The 21,830-nt window shown below is 37.7% G+C and overlaps 2 protein-coding genes across 6 annotated transcripts in view; one reads left to right on the plus strand and one right to left on the minus strand.

The window, feature by feature from the left end:
• The window catches only part of LOC110453006, a 104,256-nt gene that overhangs the window by 17,802 nt on the left and 64,624 nt on the right, over nucleotides 1–21,830 (plus strand). The window contains exon 1 of one of the 5 annotated variants that reach the window (XM_021501806.1): nucleotides 14,165–14,250. The exons of the other annotated variants lie outside the window; for them this stretch is intronic. The gene's annotated coding sequence lies outside the window, so the exon portion shown is untranslated. Of the gene's footprint in view, nucleotides 1–14,164; nucleotides 14,251–21,830 lie in introns of those variants that run through there. 5 annotated transcript variants of the gene reach the window in all.
• Nucleotides 10,869–13,078, minus strand: LOC110452995 (putative uncharacterized protein ENSP00000383309). Its single transcript, XM_021501784.1, has 2 exons — nucleotides 13,061–13,078; nucleotides 10,869–12,245 (listed from the first exon to the last, which is right to left on the minus strand). The coding sequence occupies exons 1-2, from the start codon at nucleotides 13,076–13,078 to the stop codon at nucleotides 10,869–10,871; spliced, it is 1,395 nt and encodes a 464-aa protein (XP_021357459.1).

Here is a 21,830-nt window from a genome sequence, read left to right on the forward strand (position 1 = left end):
GGGGGGGGCGCGCGCCCGGCGCGCCGGGCCTAGATCCGCCCTTGCTTCACTCTGAGGTTGTGCAACTACACTTACCATTTTTTATCTGGCCATTTTTAATGGATTTATGCACCGTGTACAAAATTATTAGCCAAATTTGTTAGAATAATTTCTCTAACAGTTTTCATTTGAGTTTTGCGAAATTTGTCAGAGATAATTACTACACACAGTAGTTGTGCTTATTATTTTATCCTGTATGGGAATCCAATGTTTTATTCTCCACATACTTAATCTTCTCTTCACCTTTGGAACATATCATGACAAAATCAAAGTCTCACAGATTTGATTGGTTCTAGACATAAACAACTGACCAATAACTATGCAGATATATTGGAACCGTTAGATTTTGAAGATGCTTGTCAAGGTTAAGGTCAGGTTTACTAAAATTAGAATGAGGCAATATTATAAAAAAAAGTATGTTGTATGGGCAGATACCGAAATTCAAGATGGCTACCATTCATTACTTTTGATAGGGTGAAACATATATATGTGTATAAAGTAATAATAATCTTTGAAACTTGTTCATACTTTGTGTTATATGGTACTTTGTGCACAGATTGCTTGTGTGTTATTTCTTTATACCATATTCCAAAATCACAGACTATGGCTTTTGCTTCTGCTATTCAAAGTCACAGGGGGACTATTTCAAAAAAGTTCTTCTGAAGAACAGTAGGACCTAGGTCAAGGCTTTGACCATTAACTTGCCAACATGGAATACTACAAATTTCTATGAGAAATGAATGACATTGATTTGTATTCAAGGCCACTGAGGTCAAATTTGCTAAAGTGATTAAACAGTTTTTTCTGTAGATCAAACCAAAAGGTCTAGAGTCTTGATATTTGGCCTATAGCTTAATGATAGTATGGGGAGCTAAAATGTTTGCAAACAGAAGTGACGTTGATTTATATTCAAGTCCTTGTTAAATCCTACCTTAGACTAGTAGTATTTGATTATTGATATTATTGAAGTGACTTCCACTTTTGCCTCTGATTTGGTAGTGAAATAGAAATAAAAAAAAATAGAAGTCCACTTTAAAGAATTCAAAGATAGTAGCTTCTGTCTTTGTTTGGCTGACACATATTCTGGAAAGTAACCATAAAGACTTTGTCTTACATTGCTATGAATGGTTCTGACATGGTCCTTCAGCAAGCAGGGGCGGATCCAGGATTTCCTAAAAGGGGGGGCCGAGAAATTTTTCTCAATAGTCAACTTCGTGCTGCCGAAGGATTTCCCCCCAAAAAATTGTGTTTTCTAGAACGTCTCAGAAGCGATTTCACGTGTTCTGAGGATTGTTTTTGTGTTTAATTAACAAGAAGAAAAAAACATATTTTAAGTATGGCCCAAAGACTATTTTTGTGTACTGGAAAGAAAATTAAAGTTTCGGTTCAAATTCTCTATCAACAGCATGTTTTAGAAGTCAGATGGAATTATTATTGGGGCAACCTGGTGATGACAATTGTATGAATCCACAGGGGGCTTGTTCATTATTACCTAATTTGGCGTCCCGCCCACAAGGGGGATACAAGAGGTCCGCCGTCAAAAATAAATGTAGGGACGCACAATATCTAGTTTTCAGACATTGTATCTACAGTACAGTACTTCATGTAATAGTTTGTCGTACAAAAGAAGAAATAACACCATAACATCATTGCTGTTTAATTAATGAGTTACTCATGGCATCACTAAGTTGCTAAACAAACGGATAAGTTCAAATCAGTGCGACACCCAAGGCCACTAGCTATATAGTCTCGCGTTTTATAATTGTTGACTAATTCACTAGTGTAGACAATGATATATCTGAAATGTCCACGCTGATTAACTCATGTAAGGGCGTGCATATTACCAACAGTGGTACATTTGCTAAGCTATCTGGTTAAAATGGTACAACTTAGGAGGCACATACGCGTCACCTTTAAATTTAATTTAAAATTATCATACTTGTAAGTACAGCATATCATCTCATTCTGGTACGTACAACTTATTACTACGTACACAATAGTATGCTGTGTGAAGATACTTTCTTGTACGTACACGATGGTAAGCTATAAGTACCACAATGAGATATTATGTTGTACATACAAGATAGTTAAACAGTTCCAACAATATATATAATACCAAAATAATTGAATGGATATGTTTAGTCGATTATACATAATATTGTCAGCCGAAAAAAACCTTTATCGTTCTTGTTTAATGATATGATTAATATCGCCCGGGCGGTTAGGAAGGTTACAATAAAAAGTATTAATTTTCAGATCATCTATAACGAGCGGTCAATAATATAATTATGCAACTTATGCTAGTATATTTCCGCCGAGCGTTGCAAGTTGCAACTTGGGGTTTTGCGGAGGTGGTAAAATAAAAAAACACACTTTAGGGTCAAGATACAAAGTAGACGAACTTAGCAATGCCAACAAATATTGTTTTAATAAAGAATATATAGTAAAAATATCAGATAACGGAAACCCACAATATTTGCTAGGATGCCGTATGGGATGTGTGGGGCGTAGCCCCAGATTTTTTATACAAGCTCCGTGCATTATTTGATGCATTTTAAAATGTTAATATGTTCCCATTCCCGTGAGCGAGAGAGTAAAGTGTTCAGCATAGGATGTGTCAGTAGAATGGATATAATACAATTATTATATGATTTAGCTGCTTATGGAGGAAAGATGCAGACATGCAAAGTTGTTGTTTTTTGTCACAGAACTTTCTTTTCTATCATCCCTGGAACTATGCCAGCAGAGTTTAGCTTGAACATGCTCTCTGATATTTATATATCATGACATTTTTTTTTTTATTTTGTACTTTTGTTGTTGTTGTTGCATGATGTGTTTGTCATGCATCATCAGTTCCTGTTTGGTCAAGGTTATACTGTCAGTTGCTACGGTGATTCATGGTGGCTGAGAATGTTAGTCACACACAGAAAAGTTTACAGATACCTGACCAATTGGATTAGTATGGATAGTAGTCTGCTGCCAGGACTAAACAGATCTAGCATGGTATGTTACACTTAGACCCAGTACAGGTGTTGTCGCCCCGTTAACCCTTTACAAGTACATGTTAACGTTCACGTTAGCCTGTATGAGTCCTATATCAACCAAAGTGGTTTATCTTCATTTTAACTGCCAAGGGAAAATAAGGATGTGTATGTTCAAGTGATCTTTGTCGTACTTCAGGCAAATACACGTCAGCATCTTCATATGACCCTGGCTGTATCGAAGACGTTAAACCTCAATCAAAACATAAACTACACTTCAGCTGTGCAGGATACACATGGAAATATTCACAGATAAAACTCAATACCAATACATGTACAGTCACCATCAAATATAATTGGTTTATAACTGAAAAAGAAACTCATCTTCTTCACAATGGTTTTTGAAGAATTGATTTAATCTTGATACACTGTGTTTTGTTTTCTACTCGACTATGTGATGTGATCCTTGTCTGCGATTACATCCTGACATTTTTTGCTCAGTTTTAAACCAAACTGGCAAAATGCAACTTCCAGAATTGGAACCAAGACAACCAACTTGAACAGAATATTGATGATAGACCATGTCCATTATCCCTTCACAACCAATCAGTTTTGGACGTTACTCTTCCTGTAAAACTGGAAAACGCATATCAGATAAGCAACACATCTCATGGCAGCTCACTGTCAAACTAATGATCTAAAATCTGTGGTGTAATTAATTTCTAAAAATTTGATCAGGATTGATTTAACTTTTATTTGTTGTAATTAGAAGGGTTGTCCCCCTTTTATCAGACTTTAACTGAGAGGGAGCTCCATCAATTACCATTAGAGATGATAGTTAATACATGATGTACAAAAGTGTCTGGATTATAGGTCAAAGAGGACAAAGGTTTATGTGTATTGTTTATCAACTTATTATAGATGTCCCTCTATCTGTTCAAGCCAAAACTTTATATCATAATAATCAAGAAGTGTGAAAACTGTTATATAATTCAGATAGCAAACACTTCCCAATATGTGTTTGTTATAATACATGATTTAAAAAACCACACACTTGTTTAAGAGCTTGGTGGTAGTAATTTGAAAAGAAAATAGCCTTTGTTGTAGTCCTAAAATTCTGTCCTTCGTCTTAACTGTCATTTCCATCTTGGATCATCGTTATTTTTTATGAATACTTGCAATAGACTTGGGGGCTAGTGCAAAGACTGTGTATCCAATCTTACTTGCACAGGATATGATTATTGCATGAGCATAGCAACAGGACAAAATCAGTTGAAATCAAAGGTCAAGGTCAAGGTCATGTATAAAGCTGTAACTTTCTGGTAGGTATGTTTTGTTGTCACACTCAGTTACTCCATCTCCTAATAGATTTTAATCTAACTTCCTGCAATGGTGATGCACGAAAATACTTTGTATGCATTTGTGTTTTAGTGTGTCAAGGTCTTCAAGGATGAGGTCACTGACTGCTATTTAAAGGAAACCTTTGTTGTTATATATACTTAATTCTAGCAACTTTTTAAAAATACTTTCATACAAAATTGAAATGTCAGTAATATGTAGATATAGAATCATACAGTGATAATGACATTAATTGTTAGACAATGAGTAGCTAGGTATTGTCGACAAAAATGCAAGGTACATGTATAATTTATGTATGGGTGGCACCGTAGATAGTGCAGTCTCACCTTTCATCAATGTTATGGAGTCACCTGCCTGACAACATGGTTTTCCTGGGGTACTCCAATTTCCTCCCACATTAAGACCCTATTCATGCTATTATCCTGCCTCTGACAAAACTGTAGCAATTTCATTGGCTGGCGCGCACCTCATACAAACCCATATTATGCTACCTGCAGGGGGTATATTTTCCGTATTACCCCTCTGTGGAGCCTCACTATCATGACGCTATGTTTTCGTGACGCCACACCGACAGCAGATGACGTAAACAAACATGGCGGCGAGGTTTGCTTCAAGAAACTATGATGAAATCAAGAGAATTAGGACGGATCTATCCTTATTTTCTGATGAAATAAATAAATCGTCATCGGCGGGATAAAATCGTTACATAGTCACTTGCAGGGGGTATACAGAAATATATGGTGTCCATGAGATAACCTGTATTGGGCGAGGCGCTTCAGATAGAGAAATAGGTAGCCGGTTTCCTGAAGTACAGAAAAATGGACACATGTGACTCATTGATACAAAAACCCCTGAATTAATGCCTGGATTGCTTTGAAATACTTAAATATTGAGAGAACAAACTGTTCTCTCAATAATAAACATACAATATTCATCAGTTTTATATTAAACATTAGAATATGCGGAAATTGTGATACTGTCTCCCTACATTGGATTTTCAACTAGGGATGTACTTCCTATTTCCGTTTATCAATACACTCCTTTGACCTTAAGGGACTTGTATTCTTTACAATGCCTAATTGATATATAGTGATAAATAGCATTGTAACAAATATGTGAATAAATATTTCAATTATCTGGTACTTTCAATAATTTTTTTTATTGATAATGAATATTTAATTTTCCATAGATAGTTTGTCCTTTATGTACAGCTAGTTAGGTAATGAAGCTCAGGAGGATGAATATTTAGGAGGACAGACTGTAAACTCGTCCCCAAGTTTGTACTTTGTCCCTGTAGGGCTTCAGACTCCATGGAGACAGGATAAGAGGATTATACCGTAGAGGACCAACCCTTTTCAATAAACAACTCGTCGATCTCGTCATTAAACAATTATTACACTGTGGCGGTCACAACCGTCATCAATCGTGGCATTGTCAATTTCCCAGCTATTGATCTGTTTGGATGGTGCGTATTATCGTTGTCATCGGTGACAGGCAAGGAAGATGCCCGGCGAGATACGATCGTGTCAGATTGATCTCTGCTCATACTCGTTTGTTTTGGTTGAGTAAACAGTGTAGTATTCTATCACACAGCTATACAATTGTATCGACTATTGATTTATTGGCTAGCTGAGTAAAAGTGAGCACGCTTATAAGAGTAAAAAAAATAACACATAATTTATCTTGATACTAGTATGTTTTGTGTTTGTTATATGGGGCAGAACTGAGTTTGCTAGTCTGGCAGTTGTCACAAATTTAATATTTATTGGAAATTGTATACTGACAGTGCAAATACTCTATTGTCGTTACTAGAATATTCATTTATGGAAATTATAATAAAAATCCAGTTAATTGATGCTTTATCCTTAGTTTGATATACATGTAGAATCCTCCATACTGGGGTCCACGGGTGTAAATAGGCTGTGACGGAAAATTTTGACTGGTCGTCTGGAAACTCGTTATCACATTACACTAAAAATATCACTTGAGGTCAGATCAGGATTCTGATGTCATGGTAATAGGGTTTTGTTTTCATGCATTGTCAAGTCTTTACCTTTGCATGGCTGCATAAGGTCAGCCTAAGTCTGACATTGGCGGCATTGGGAATAAGAGCATCCATGCATGCATTCTAAACAATATAGTTTGAAAACAAATTAATTTACTTTCAAATTTACAAAAAGACCACATTCCTAGAAAGTTCTCATTAGACATTCTGTTATACCTCATCAATATAACAGTGTCTTATTGGATTATATTGATCACATGACGAGGAAATAAATCATTGTGGTACTTCTCATAGATCATGCACTTAAGTAACGTGATCATGTTTCCCTGATAAAATAATCGCAGCCTCTCCAAACAAATGGGCAAGAACCACCACATCTAACTCCCAAGTCACCAAGGCAGACAACAACATTCGGGCGCCACCCTGATCATCTTTACAGTTGTGTAATTGTTTTATTTTGGTAGAATGAAATATTTATTGCCCCTTTGGTAAGGATGCCCTTGTGGTAACGAAACACAGTTCATTGCTTCCCATGATTGATAACGAGGGAACATGTTTCCTCACAACAAGTTGTAATATTTAGGGCTGACAAAAAATATTTGAAACTTAACTGCAAATAAACGGTTCAAAATACTGTTGTTGTAGTTTTAAGTACTTCCATGTAGGGCAATGTCAGTGTTACCATTCGTTTTCCTTATGCTACCAATTCAATCATTTTGAAGATTAAGAAGTTTTATCTTGAACTTAAGTAAACCTTCAAATGCTCAGCGATTGGGATACCTAAAGGTGAGAAAGGATGAAATGAACATGGAGCCAGTTTTAAGTCTGTCAGCTGGCTATATAGTCATGTACAGAAGAAGACAAAGTTAGAACAGATACATATTGAACAGTTTGCTGAAAGTCTTAACTGGTGTGCAACTCAATCTTACAGGGTTGGCGAGTGACATGTCGGTGCACAACATATTGGCGGTTAGAAAATATATTGACATGCATGGCACCGCATGAGTCAAGGTTAAGACCTTTAGGTTTCTGGTGGCATTGTCTCGTTTGTCGAGTAGGCTTCTGGTGCGTTCCCTCATTTGTCAAGTGTATACATGTATTGAATTTAAGAAGCTTGCGGGAAATAATGCACTAGCTGTTTAGTTGTTTGTCATGGGCGCATGTGCCGCGCTGGATGCAGGTGCTGGTTTTACACTTCACATATAATTACAGTGTTGGTGTACACTGCTGATCAGTCTGTTAGTTTACAGAAGTAAGTAATCAATCAGCTTGATAAATATATTAAGTACATGTACATTTTACAGTTTGGTTTGGTGTGTTGATATTGTAAACAGTAGCACAAGAATTAACTATGCAGTGTCTCAAACATTCCTTTTACATGCTGTTAATGTAAGTTTTGTTATTATGCATGATGGTTTCCAATAATTTATACTGTTCATTCTGAATAACCAAAGAAAGCACGACAGAGAAATGCCATCACCTTGCTATGGCCACGCCTTCTACAAAATGATTGTCTACAACCCCTACCAATCTTCAGTTTCTGATTGGTAAGGGTGCTGTACTCGATAGAAGTCACTGTTACTTAAAGGAATGTGAAAGAAGGACTTAGTTATTTTAAAACAGATTCTCTATGAAACCACCTGTCAATAAACAAAAACACACATTGTAAATTAAATGATTTTTATCGTTGAAAATTGTTTTTCTTATTTTTATTTTTTATCCTTTTTGAAGGTTATAGTTATATAATTTTATATATAATTCTCTGAATTATACTCCCCTAGCAATATTTTCACTTTAGGTGATACAGACAATCCAGACATTGAATTCTATAGGATTGTGTCGTAGTTTTTGGTAAATGTAAGGAAATCCAGCACATATAAACTACTGTAGCAATATTTTCACTTTAGGTGACACAGACAATCCAGACATTGAATTCTATAAAATTGTGTTGTAGTTTTTGGTAAATGTAAGGAAATCCAGCACATATAAACTACTGTAGCAATGGTAGCGTCTTTTGATGCATTAGTGGTACCCAAATTCTGGTAATTCCATTATCATTTCTATTAACCTTGGACACATACGGTTACAGACCTTCCTTCCTGTATGTATTATGTAGTACCAGCTATATGCTGTTTTAATTAGATTTTGAAGGTGTTGCTCTGCCAGATATGCAGGCACTGAGTCCCATTGTGGGTACTTGCTGATTTTTTTGTTTAATTTCATTATCAGTAACATTTCCTCAAGATTTCTGTTGGGAAACATTAGCCTATAACTGTAAAATGCCAGAACGTCTCAGGAAAAGCTGATCAGTGTTAAGTATGGATCCAATGTGCCCTTGCTGACCAAGCAATTGTCTTGCCCCTACATGTAGAGTGATCAAAGGTGACAATTAACAAAACAGAATTGGGTTCTCCCCTAGGTGTCTCCATGTGACTTGATATCTAGCTACTAATACAAGTATATCAGCTGTGTTCAGGTCATAATACCCCACCCCCTTCCAACAAAGGTAGGGGGGGGCTATACTGGAATAGGTTGTCTGTTTGTCTGTCCATCCAGACAACTCCTCCTACAGTTTTTAGGGGAATTTCATCAACTTCAATAATGTTATCAACATGTTCTGCAATTACTATTTTTATCAAGCTTTTATTACAAAATTATATAAACATTAACCAAAATTTTCTGGGGCATATCTCCTATACTTTTTCACCTGAAGCAACCGATTTGGTATGCAAATACATCTTGGGATTGCAGAGTGTCGAAAACATGTACAAAAAGTAGGTCACTGTGACCTATGCTTTGACCTTTGACCTCAAACTTCAATAAGAGTATGTCTGGGGCATATCTTCTATACCATTTGACCGTGAGTAAATAGATTTGGTACGATTTGGTACGTCTATGAATGGCAGAGTGTCAAGTACAAAAAGTATATCACTGTGACTTATGGTTTCTCCTTTTACCTCAACCTTGGAAAAATTTCATCCAGGACATATCTTCCATACTTTTCACCTAGAGTAACGAGTATTCAGGAACATCTTTGGATGGCTATATAAGTGCAGAGTACTAGAAGTAGGTCACTGTGACCTTTGCTTTGACCTTTAAGCTCAACCCTTTGCAACAGGTTTCTAGGGCATAACTTCCATACTATTTTATCTGGAGTAACATGATTTGGTATTCAAGTACATCATGTGATGGTGGAATGTAGAGTATGAGAAGTATGTTACTACAGTGACCTATGTTCCATTCTGGCAACAATTCTAGTTGAACCGGTGATGCTCCTCCAATAAGACAGATATATGTCATTTGTGTTTTATGTGCATGGTTGTATGTTATAATTATTTGATTGTAACATATTACTTAACTAAACCTCAGTGTTGGACTACTAGGGTTCTAGTCGTTGATCTTTTGATTTTTCCTCAATTATGAACAAAACTGGGGCTTATATTCCTGAAACCGTTCTCATGCTCAAGCCTAATTTCTTATTCTGGTTATAAATTAATCAAAAATATCTTATTTTATGAATGATTTGGGAAAATAATTGACTTTAAGCCAATTACAGTTTGTAATGTTTGCATTTGACTTTTGGATCATATGACATGATTTGAGGAAGTTACAAGAAAGACAGTTGGAGCAAAGAATCGATGCTTGAGCCTGAGAATGTTTTCATGAATACGGGCCTAGGGTTTGAACCTCAGATGCTTCTATACCAATGATGGTCCAGTGTACTATTCACGTTATTTCCATGTCAGTAATTAAACATATCCTATTCAAGTGCTTCTTTATTACAGCATTGCCTATCTGAAGCATATATTCACTATATTACTTTTGTTAACATGCTTTATTCAGGGCCAGGTACTTTTGTTTGAGAACTTACTGGTTATTAGCAGTTGTGACAGTTTGACTTCCTTTTTGAGAACTTAACAGATCTTAACAGTTGTATCAGTTTAAATGTAGCATTACCATAGAAACTGTGTAAACGCCCCCGTATCCCAGTGACTATGTATCATTATATATAACATTGGAGCTGATGGAGCAGGAAGGGCCCTGTCTAGGCTGTAGGACAATGGTGTTAAGCTTAAGGTTGAGCAGCATCTACATTTTCATTTAATGGTGGGGTATAAGGTAACGTTCCATTCATGAAATTTGACATTAAAAAACACTTAATGAATTAACACATTTTGTTCCATCGATAAGTCAATGTATCGGGAAAGGTTTGGTGAGCATGACCGGATCACTAACGGAACGTGAATCACAGACACTTCATTCATGTTTTATAACTAATATATTCCTTACAGGAGAAAATTGCAGAATTGTCCATATGAAATTAATACCGACAGCATGACACATCCTGGAGGCTGCTACAAATAAGGCAGTATTCATCAAGCTCAGATGGGAATTCCTTTGCACAGATGTCAGAAAAGTCAGTTGCAGGTGACCACCTAGCCTATGATGATTCAAGGTCGGGCTATGGGGCATGTTCCTAGCTTTTAACAATTCAGGGTTGGAATATTGGAATACAAGATTGGTGTACATACTGGTGGATTCCTAGATTTTGATGATTCAACATCATGGTATGCACTAGGCAGTGCATCCCTAGTCTCTGACTGTTCAATGGTCAGAGTATCTGGTGGGTTCCTAGTCTCTGACTGTTCAATGGTCAGATTATCTGGTGGGTTCCTAGTCTCTGACTGTTCAATGGTCAGAGTATCTGGTGGGTTCCTAGTCTCTGACTGTTCAATGGTCAGAGTATCTGGTGGGTTCCTAGTCTCTGACTGTTCAATGGTCAGAGTATCTGGTGGGTTCCTAGTCTCTGACTGTTCAATGGTCAGAGTATCTGGTGGGTTCCTAGTCTCTGACTGTTCAATGGTCAGAGTATCTGGTGGGTTCCTAGTCTCTGACTGTTCAATGGTCAGAGTATCTGGTGGGTTCCTAGTCTCTGACTGTTCAATGGTCAGAGTATCTGGTGGGTTCCTAGTCTCTGACTGTTCAATGGTCAGAGTATCTGGTGGGTTCCTAGTCTCTGACTGTTCAATGGTCAGAGTATCTGGTGGGTTCCTAGTCTCTGACTGTTCAATGGTCAGAGTATCTGGTGGGTTCCTAGTCTCTGACTGTTCAATGGTCAGAGTATCTGGTGGGTTCCTAGTCTCTGACTGTTCAATGGTCAGAGTATCTGGTGGGTTCCTAGTCTCTGACTGTTCAATGGTCAGAGTATCTGGTGGGTTCCTAGTCTCTGACTGTTCAATGGTCAGAGTATCTGGTGGGTTCCTAGTCTCTGACTGTTCAATGGTCAGAGTATCTGGTGGGTTCCTAGTCTCTGACTGTTCAATGGTCAGAGTATCTGGTGGGTTCCTAGTCTCTGACTGTTCAATGGTCAGAGTATCTGGTGGGTTCCTAGTCTCTGACTGTTCAATGGTCAGAGTATCTGGTGGGTTCCTAGTCTCTGACTGTTCAATGGTCAGAGTATCTGGTGGGTTCCTAGTCTCTGACTGTTCAATGGTCAGAGTATCTGGTGGGTTCCTAGTCTCTGACTGTTCAATGGTCAGAGTATCTGGTGGGTTCCTAGTCTCTGACTGTTCAATGGTCAGAGTATCTGGTGGGTTCCTAGTCTCTGACTGTTCAATGGTCAGAGTATCTGGTGGGTTCCTAGTCTCTGACTGTTCAATGGTCAGAGTATCTGGTGGGTTCCTAGTCTCTGACTGTTCAATGGTCAGAGTATCTGGTGGGTTCCTAGTCTCTGACTGTTCAACGGTCAGAGTATCTGGTGGGTTCCTAGTCTCTGACTGTTCAATGGTCAGAGTATCTGGTGGGTTCCTAGTCTCTGACTGTTCAATGGTCAGAGTATCTGGTGGGTCCCTAGTCTCTGACTGTTAAATGGTCAGAGTATCTGGTGGGTCCCTAGTCTCTGACTGTTCAATGGTCAGAGTATCTGGTGGGTTCCTAGTTTTGGATGGTTCAAGGTTGGAGTATATGCAGGGTTCTTATAACCTCTGACAGTTCAAGGTTGGGTTATCCAATTGGTTTCAAGGTCAGGATCTATCTGTATGGTTAAGCACCTAAACTATTAAAGGTTGGGGTATAGGGTGGGTTCCTTTCTTCTTACCATTCAAGGTGGGGCACTTTTGACTGTTCAGGGTTGGAGTATCAGGAGGGTGCCTCATTTCTAATGATACAAAGTCAGCATGACCAAAGGGGTCTTTATGCTAAAAAGGTCAAGGGTACCAAGTAGATTAATAGCTTAATATTATTCAAAATTCATAATGATATAGTTCATGGTCAGGGCATGGGGCATCTGCAGGGTCCAAAAGGGTCTCAATGCTTCAGGAAATAAAAAACCTAAGGTCAGGGGTATCTATAGCTAGATATTATCTAAGATTTTAGATGATATGGTCAGAGCATCCAATGGGCCATAATCTTTTGAAAGTTGAGCACCAAGCGGGTCCATATCTACTTGTGGTTGAAGCAAGGATACCAGGTGGGCCATTCCTTTTAGACGGTGAAATGCCAGAGTAGAAAGTTGGTTTTTAAGGCTGCTGGAATTTTATCATTGTTTTAGTCGTGGCTCTCTTCGAATTTCTACGAAATAACTGTTGAAAGAAAAACTACTTATATGCGTCTATCCTAAATAAAAAGTGTAATTGTCGTTTGTATTATCATCTTGCTGCTTTACTTAGAAAGTTACATCCTCATTGCACTTCATGGTAAATTATAACTACACTGCTTATGCTTCAAATGGTATATCCTAGCCTCATCAAATGGTATATCCTAGCCTCATCAAAGGTAGTTTTCAGTCGTATAACCTTAGTGTATAATTTACATGGTGATTAAAGCACTTAAGTTAGGGCTGTTACATCTTACAAAAGTTTAAAGAAGAAAACAAATTAGTGACAACGAGCTAAGGCTTCCCCAGCTACCCCACTCGATACCCCTATATATACTTTGACCATTGATTAGTGTGATAAGCCCCCTTATATGTTTTGCTCTTTCCTTCACCCTCATTCCTATCCCCTCTTTCTAATAAGTTAGGACAGTTGCTAAATGTGAACCCCCAAAGTGGGCCATGACCCCCCCTCCCTGCCACCCTCCCCCTTTCTCATAAGGGTAGGGCGATTAGTTAATGTGACCCACCCCAGTGGACCATGACCCCAAACCTCTCCCCTATTCCCCTTTCTCATGAGGTTACAGTGATTGGTTAATGGGACCCAGCCCAGTGAACCATGACCCCCATCCCTGATTGGTTAATGCAACCCACCTCAGTGTACCATGACCCAACCCCCTTCCCCCATATTCCTTTCTCCTAGTGTGACCCACCTCAATGGACTAGGACCATTGTAATGACAATTAAATATTGGTTGTCCCTATCTACTAGGAAACATTGTTAAATGTAATCCAACCCGGTTGACTAAGGGCTTTAGCAGACTTTGCAGTCCCTCTTAGCACCATTGGTTCAATAGAATCCATCCTAGTGGCCTATAGATTTAATTTGCATGAGGCGGCTTCTCGTAAAAGTCACTTATATCGTAATCCTCAGGGAGATGGTTATTTACACCATAGGGGAAATGACTGCTGCCCAGAATTTTGAATCATCAACGTAAGGTGATTGTAAATATATACAATGTAAACATATAAACAAAGCCATCCTTCTTTTTGAAAGATTTTTTGTAGGAAGTTTAGTCTCCCTGGACTATACACAGTTAGACATGCATAAATGAAGGAGTGAATCATCTTGAATAATGTGAAGGCTTGAAATGACTTATCAGTGATTTGTTGCTGATGTATGTTGTTCCACAGTTGTATCTGTCAGTATATTCCGCGCTAAGTCACACATGACCGAGAGATCCCTGCAAACTTCCCATGAATGCTGTAACTTTGGTAAGTAACTTATCACTCAAAATTTTTTGGTGTAGCTTTTATGATTAATGTGTAAACCTGTGTAATCTGGAAGAAAACTCTGTCTTCCAGGGAAACCTGTGTAATATGAAAAAAATATTTAACCTAGACAAACTTGTGTGATATGGAGAAATCTCTCGCATAGAGAAACTTGTGTGATATGGAGAAATCTCTTATCGAGAAAAACTTTTGTAATATGGAGAAATCTCTTATTTAGCGAAACCTGTGTAATATGGAGAAATCTCTAATTTAGCTAAACCTGTGTAATATGGAGAAATCTCAAATCTGGAGAAACTTGTGTAATTTGGATAAGTCTCCTTATATAGAGAAACTTGTATAATCTGAAGAAATTTTTCTAATCCAAAGAAACTTAATTTAATTTAACCTGTGTAATATGGAAAAATCTTTAATCTAGAACAGCTTGTAATATGGAGAAATATCTAATCTACAGAAACCTGTGCAGTAAGGAAAAAAAACTAATTTTGTTAAACCTGTGTATCATTGAGAAATCTCTGATCTAGAGAAACTTGTGTGACATAGAAAATCTCTATTCTAAAGAAACCTGTGATATATGGACAAATCTCTAATCTAGAGACTCGTTTGCAATCCAGAGATATTTGTGTAATTCAGGGAAGCCTGTTTATTCCAGAAAGAATTGTGTAATATAGACAAGCCTCTAGTAAAATTTTGTTGATATACAGACACCTGTGTAATCTATCTGCATCTCTAATCAAAAGAAATATCTGTAGCCTAGAGATGTTTCTGTAAACTACAGAAACTTGAAACCTTTTCAATGACGAAAACCCTTTGTACTCTAGAACAATCTCACTGTGATGAAGAAAAATTCTGCAGGTCAGGTAAAACCTGTGCAGAGAAATCTGTAAATTATCTGGATATGTAATATAAGACTTTTTTTTATATAATATCATTGTAAGTACCCAGACTTGCAAGATTTCTTTCTGTTTCTATGTGCATTATAGCACTGATTTCAAATGTATTTGAAAAAGTTGTGTTTTGGACCAGTATGTATTACATTATTTCTGACAGTGTTAGCAGCACCTAGACTGAGTGCAACCTGATGACGTACAATCTACAGCTAATTATCACCTCGACTTTGGCAGTAAGAATGATTGTATGTTCTATATTGTTTGAAATTTTCATTTAAATTTGTTTGTCGATTCTGAATAGATGACTTGTACTTGGTCCAGATAAAGAAATCATATTTTGCACATAGAGAGCTTAGAGATGAGATGGAATTTTGTGTGCCATGCAAAATAGATGTAATAGCGTTTAGCATGTATTTGAGGAGCTGTCTGTGTTTATTTCATAACCAAAGGCTTATAAACTGAAAACAAATTATGCATTAGATACCCTGTGTGTAGACACTGAGCCTGGTAGATCAGAGGCAGCGCATCAAGTCCTATAGAGTCTGGGCTTACTGTCAAAGAGTGGAAGCCGCCTTAGAAAGGCGTGACACTGTGGTGCCAAATCAATTGAAAAAGTTATCAGTACTGCATGAACCATAGCTAGTGAAGAAAGCTTTAATTCTCAATTCCCGCTTACTGAAATATAGCTAAGAGGAAACCATTGGTTCTCTTATACCTGATGGTGAACCACAGCTGGTGAGGAAACCATTGACACTCGCATACACAGTACTGAAACCAATCTTTGAATTTTGAGGTCAGAATTAAGTGTACTTTAGGGTCAGAGTTCAGTGCACTCAGGTTTTGGAATTTGTTTCACTCAGGTCTGAACTTATAATAAGATCAGGGTTTAGTGTACTCAAGTTAAACTGTGAGTTCAGGGTTTAGTGTACTCAAGTTAGACTGTGAAGTCAGGGTTTAGTGTACTTTTGTTAGACTGTGAGGTCAAGGTTTAGTGTACTCGAGTTCGATTGTGAGGTCAGGGTTTAGTGCATTCAAGTTTGAAGTATACCTGCATCACTCACAGAAGGTGTGCAGTGCATTGGAATTAGGTCTCGTGTGATACTTTATGTAGAGTTATGGCCCTTTGTTTAATTTTACTAGCGAAGTTTGTCCACGGCATAACTTCCATGTTATTAGGGCCCCACCCTATATTAATTCATCCGTCCGTCCGTTACAATCAAACAAGGTATCGAATGACCAAAGGTCACTGGGTCTAAGGTCAAGGTCAAATTTTGTATATTTTCCCTGATGAACATTTTGTTATGACATTATGAAGCAAAGTTGGTCAAGGTCACTGGGTTAAAGGTTCAGGTCAATTTCAATATCTTTTCACTGGGGAACATTTTGTTATGACACTTTGAAGCAAAGTTGGTCAGAATTAAACAAGGAGTCAGTTGACCAATGGTCAAGGTCACTGGGTCAAAGGTGAAGGTTAAATTTTGTATCTATTGACTGGTGAACATTTCATTTTGATACTTTGAAGCAATGTTGGTCAGAGTTAAACAAGGAGTCAATTGACCAAAGATCAAGGTCACTGGGTCAAAGGTCAAGGTCAAATTTTGTATCTTTTCCCTAGTGAACATTTTGTTATGACACTTTGATGCAAAGTTGGTTGGAATTAAACAATGAGTCATTTGACCAAAGGTCAAGGTCACTTGGTCAAAGGTCAAGGTCAAATTTTGTATCTTTTCACTGATGAACATTTTGTTATGACATTATGAAGCAAAGTTGGTTGGAATTTAACAAGGAGTTTTAACAAACAGTGAACTGACTTAAGGTCAATGTCACTGAGACAAAGGTTAAGGTCAAATTCAGTATCTTTTTACTTGGGAACATATTGTTATGACACTTTGAAGCAAAGTTGGTAGGAATTAAACAAGGAGTCAGTTGACCAAAGGTCAAGGTCACTGGGTCAAAGGTGAAGGTTACATTTTGTATCTTTTGACTGGTGAACATTTCGTTTTGATACATTGAAGCAATGTTGGTCAGAGTTAAACAAGGAGTCAATTGACCAAAGATCAAGGTCACTGGGTCAAAGATCAAGGTCAAATTTTGAATTTTTTCCCTAGTGAACATTTTATGACACTTTGGAGCAATGTTGGTCGGAATTTAACAAGGAGTCAACTGACTTAAGGTGAAGGTCACTGGGTCAATTTCAAGGTCAAATATTGTAGTTTAAGTTTATAAAAATAATAAGCCAATAGAGGAACCAGATTACAATCTGCCGAAACTTGTTAAAACAATTTTACATGAACCAGAATAATTTAAAAGTTTAATTGTTTAGGATTTACACACCTTATGTTGATGTGACCTTTCTATTCTTCCAAATATGTATATTGGCTAATAAGGGGAGACATATGTTTTTGTTCACAAAAACAAATTTCTATTCTTTTCACAGTTGGTTCAAGAGTTTAGTGTACTTTGGTTTGGACTGTGAGGTCATGGTTTATTGCACTTAGGTTTGAATGTTAGTTTTTCAGGGCTGTTGGAACAAACCTCTCAGAGCTGTAAGAATGATGGCTTCTGATAGGCTGTTAGCTGTGTAAGTAGGTATAGGGTGTTGTGTAAATTCCATGATTCCGAGTGATTCAGTGTCTGTCCTGTGACCAATAGAATAACCACCAGTCAGGGCATACTTTATTAGGTCAGTTTGAGGTCCATGTCCTTTAGTTTGAAAAATTGCTTTTGAATGAAATTAACATTTTCCAAACCTACCTATTGACAATACATGTCTGGGTCATTTTAGTGTTTAAATTCTGGATTTCATAATGGATTTCATAATAGAAGCTGGAATCTACTGGTACCAGCATATACAGCATCTTACTTTATTTCAGTAGGACACCAAGGCACATCTTAAATCAAGGTTAAGTGCAGGTCAGACCAGCCTTCCAGGGACGCTTACTTGTGTTAATAAACAGCAGGGCAAGCTTAGAGTTAATGAAAAAATAGTTCCTAAGATAAAAACACCAACTAAAGTTGTACCCAAAACTGGGGAGAGCTGGTATGCTGTATGTCAACATTATTCATCCTTACAACCAGACTAAAAATCTGGTTGAAGGACATTCTAGTTAACCCTGATTGATTACAGAATGGTCCATGCATGGAGTTCCATGAGACAGAATGGTCCATATATGGAGTTCCATGAAACAGAATGGTCCATATATGGAGTTCCATGAGACAGAATGGTCCATACATTGAGTTCCATGAGATACATGCAGAATGTTACTTTACCAACATTACATTAGGTGGTTTATAGTGTCATCTTTCAGTATACTGGTGATATATGTCACTAAGCAACAGTAGACCCACCCCCGGGGCCAGGATTTTATACCGAAATAATTTTTAATCACTGGACACAATAGATTTGGAGAATCATGTAAAAACATTTACAGTTATGTTATAGTCATTACCCAACCTATATTCAACTCCCCACCCCCCCGGATACTTTTTATACCCTGACCAAAAAGTACCCCCCTATGAAAAATCTCATATTTGATTTCTGTATTTTTTATCCCATTGAGTTCAGGACTTGAACAGGACATTACAGGGGAATATTTATCCACTCCTACCCAACCAACCCCCACCCCCGGGGCCAGGAATTTATGCCAAAATAATTTGTAATCACTGGACACAATAGATTTGGAGAATCATGTTAAAACATTTACAGTTATGTTATAGTCATTACCCAACCTATATTCAACTCCCCATCCCCCGGATACTTTTATACCCTGATCCCCCGGATACTTTTTATACACGATACCAAATTGTACCCCGGATACTTTTTATATCCTGGCCCCAGGGGTGGGGATTGGTGGGGTAGGGGTGGATAAATATTCTCCTGTAATATCCTGTTCAAGTTCTGAACTCAATTGGATGGAAAAAAAAGAGAAAAAAATATTTTTCATAGGGAGGTACTTTTTGGTCAGGGTATAAAAAGTATCCAGGGGGTACATTTTGGTCGGGTGTATAAAAAGTATCAGGGGGGTGGAGAGTTGAGGATAGCTTGGGTAATGACTATAACATAACTGTAAATGTTTCTACTTGACTCCCCAAACCTAATTGTGTCCAGTGATTGAAAATTATTTTGGCATAATTTCCTGGCCCCGAGGGTGGGGATTTGTGGGGTAGGGGTGGATAAATGTACATAACAAGTTGATGTGTTGTTGCATGCCATTTACAGAACCATCCATTCAAAGTAACAATCAGAATTCAAAGATCAAATTACTATTGCATGTTATTATTAGTGATGAAACTTCCAAGACAAATATGGTATGTAAAAAATATTATATGGTGTCAAAACCAAGGCTTCTAGATTGTTATATATAATAGTAGCAGAAAATAACATGTGAAACCAGTGGTAGGCTTAAAAAGTATATTGTTATGTAGAAGATTCACAAGAAGTTGGTTCAACAATTAAATATTGTGCCGCTAACTATTTTGTTTGCAAGAACTTATTGTAAGAAGTTCGCAAGTAGTGGTGCGATAGCCACAAACATTCTTGTGATGTTGCAATTCATTGTGGCAAACAGCAGCAATTTCCTCACAAAGTTGCAAGAATATGTCTTGTTTAGCCACATTCTACATATAATCCAATGCTTTGCAACCACTGACAGAAAATTAGCATTTTATGAAAAATCTACATAATCTGATATTTACGATTGGTTGTAAACAGTTTCTAATGGAGGTACTTAAATTTCTGAACTGAGTCATGTTTTTCAGATTCTGTTTTACATTTCTGCTAACATTTCTTGCAACATTGCCATAACAGTTTGCAGGAGACCTTTCATTTCTATAAGGTGTTCTTCTGTACGTGTCATAATGCTAGCCAACAAGCTGCTAAACAATTTTAAGTCCGTCAATTTCTTTTTAAGCATTTCATAGATTAGAATATGATAGTCCCTAAGCTAGAGGTCATTAGGTATAATCAGATTAGACCACACAGTCTATGTGACTGTTACACAATTGGATACATATACATGTATGCTGAATAAATCACTCCAGGATGATGTAGACGAAAAATGGATGAGATTTTTGAGACTCGGCACAAGAATTTCACACACTTCCCTATCATAACAAACATTGATGTGATAGTGAACCCATTGCACTGCAACATCTTTAGCAGTGGATGAAATGTGTGACAAATTGATGACAGAATTATTGCGATATGGTTGCAGTATAAAGTGATAATGTTCGGTGATGCTATTGTATTGTTAAGTGGTGACATTTTAAACATAAAGGTGCACATGAGTGAGTTGTGTGATGTAAGTAGATCATGTGACAGATTCATCTTCTTCCTGGCAAAAATGAGAATTCACTTATATACATGTAGTGTGGGAGAAATTTATATTAAATCTTTTGGCATTGTGTTGCAAGCTTCTTATTTTAGAGGTTTTTAAATAGCTCATGAATTGCTGAAGAAACACTGATGAAATTACATTTGGTGTGCAGTATGTGATCTGTTTAGTAACAGTTGAAGGTCCAGGGCCTGATGTATTGGCTGACAACTGAGCCGGAGCCAGATTTACGTGGTGCAATTGCATCCTCTCTGTACTGGTATCTAACCATATACTACTGTTTGGGGAGGCATTACACGTTTACATCAAAACGAACACTTTTATCGTCATCAGAATTGAAAACGTTACATAAGATCAATTATCTGTTATAAAATCTCAAATATAGAATTTATATAGGACTGTTGAAAGCCCTTTTTTCAACTTTAAAAGTATCTATTCTATCTACAGACTTTTTCTGTCAAATGTTAAGAGCATTTTGGTAGTTATGTTGGTGAATGATTTCGGTATGTCTGAGATTTTCTTCCATATAATGCTTCGATCTGTCAACCTGGACTTCAAACACAAAATTACACACAAAAATCAATGAGGGTTTGTCAGTATTTAGATAGACGAGACAAATATTAGCCTGGTTGATATCGTGATGTATCTAGGGGTGCCCAGATTTCGTAGATTGACAGTGAGGCTGCTGACCTGCTGGTAGTGTAGATGTTCAGTTCTGTACATCATGTCTCCAGTGACAGGGCATATCCTGACCTGATCAAGCAAACATAAGTCACCTCTTCCCCTACCTGACCAAGGGTACAAGTTTGCCTCATCCCTTAAATATACCTCATCCCTTATGTACAGTCTCCAGTGAAGCAAGGCCCTCACCCTACCTGACCAAGGATACAAGTCTACCTCATCCCTTATATATGACCAAGGGTACAAGTTTGCCTCATCCCTTATATATACCTCATCCCTTATGTCAAGTCTCCAGTGTAGCAAGCCCCTTCCCCTACCTGACCAAGGGTACAAGTTTGCCTCAACCCTTATCTATACCTCATCCCTTATGTCCAGTCTCCAGTGAAGCAAGGCCCTTCCCTACCTGACCAAGGGTACAAGTTTGCCTCATCCCTTATATATACCTCATCCCTTATGTCCAGTCTCCAGTGAAGCAAGGCCCTTCCCCTACCTGACCAAGGGTACAAGTTTGCCTCATCCCTTATATATACCTCATCCCTTATGTCCAGTCTCCAGTGAAGCAAGGCCCTTCCCCTACCTGACCAAGGGTACAAGTTTGCCTCATCCCTTATATATACCTCATCCCTTATGTCCAGTCTCCAGTGAAGCAAGGCCCTTCCCC

This window comes from Mizuhopecten yessoensis, unplaced genomic scaffold, assembly GCF_002113885.1.
Source record: "Mizuhopecten yessoensis strain PY_sf001 unplaced genomic scaffold, ASM211388v2 scaffold7055, whole genome shotgun sequence".
Classification (NCBI taxonomy): domain Eukaryota; kingdom Metazoa; phylum Mollusca; class Bivalvia; order Pectinida; family Pectinidae; genus Mizuhopecten; species Mizuhopecten yessoensis.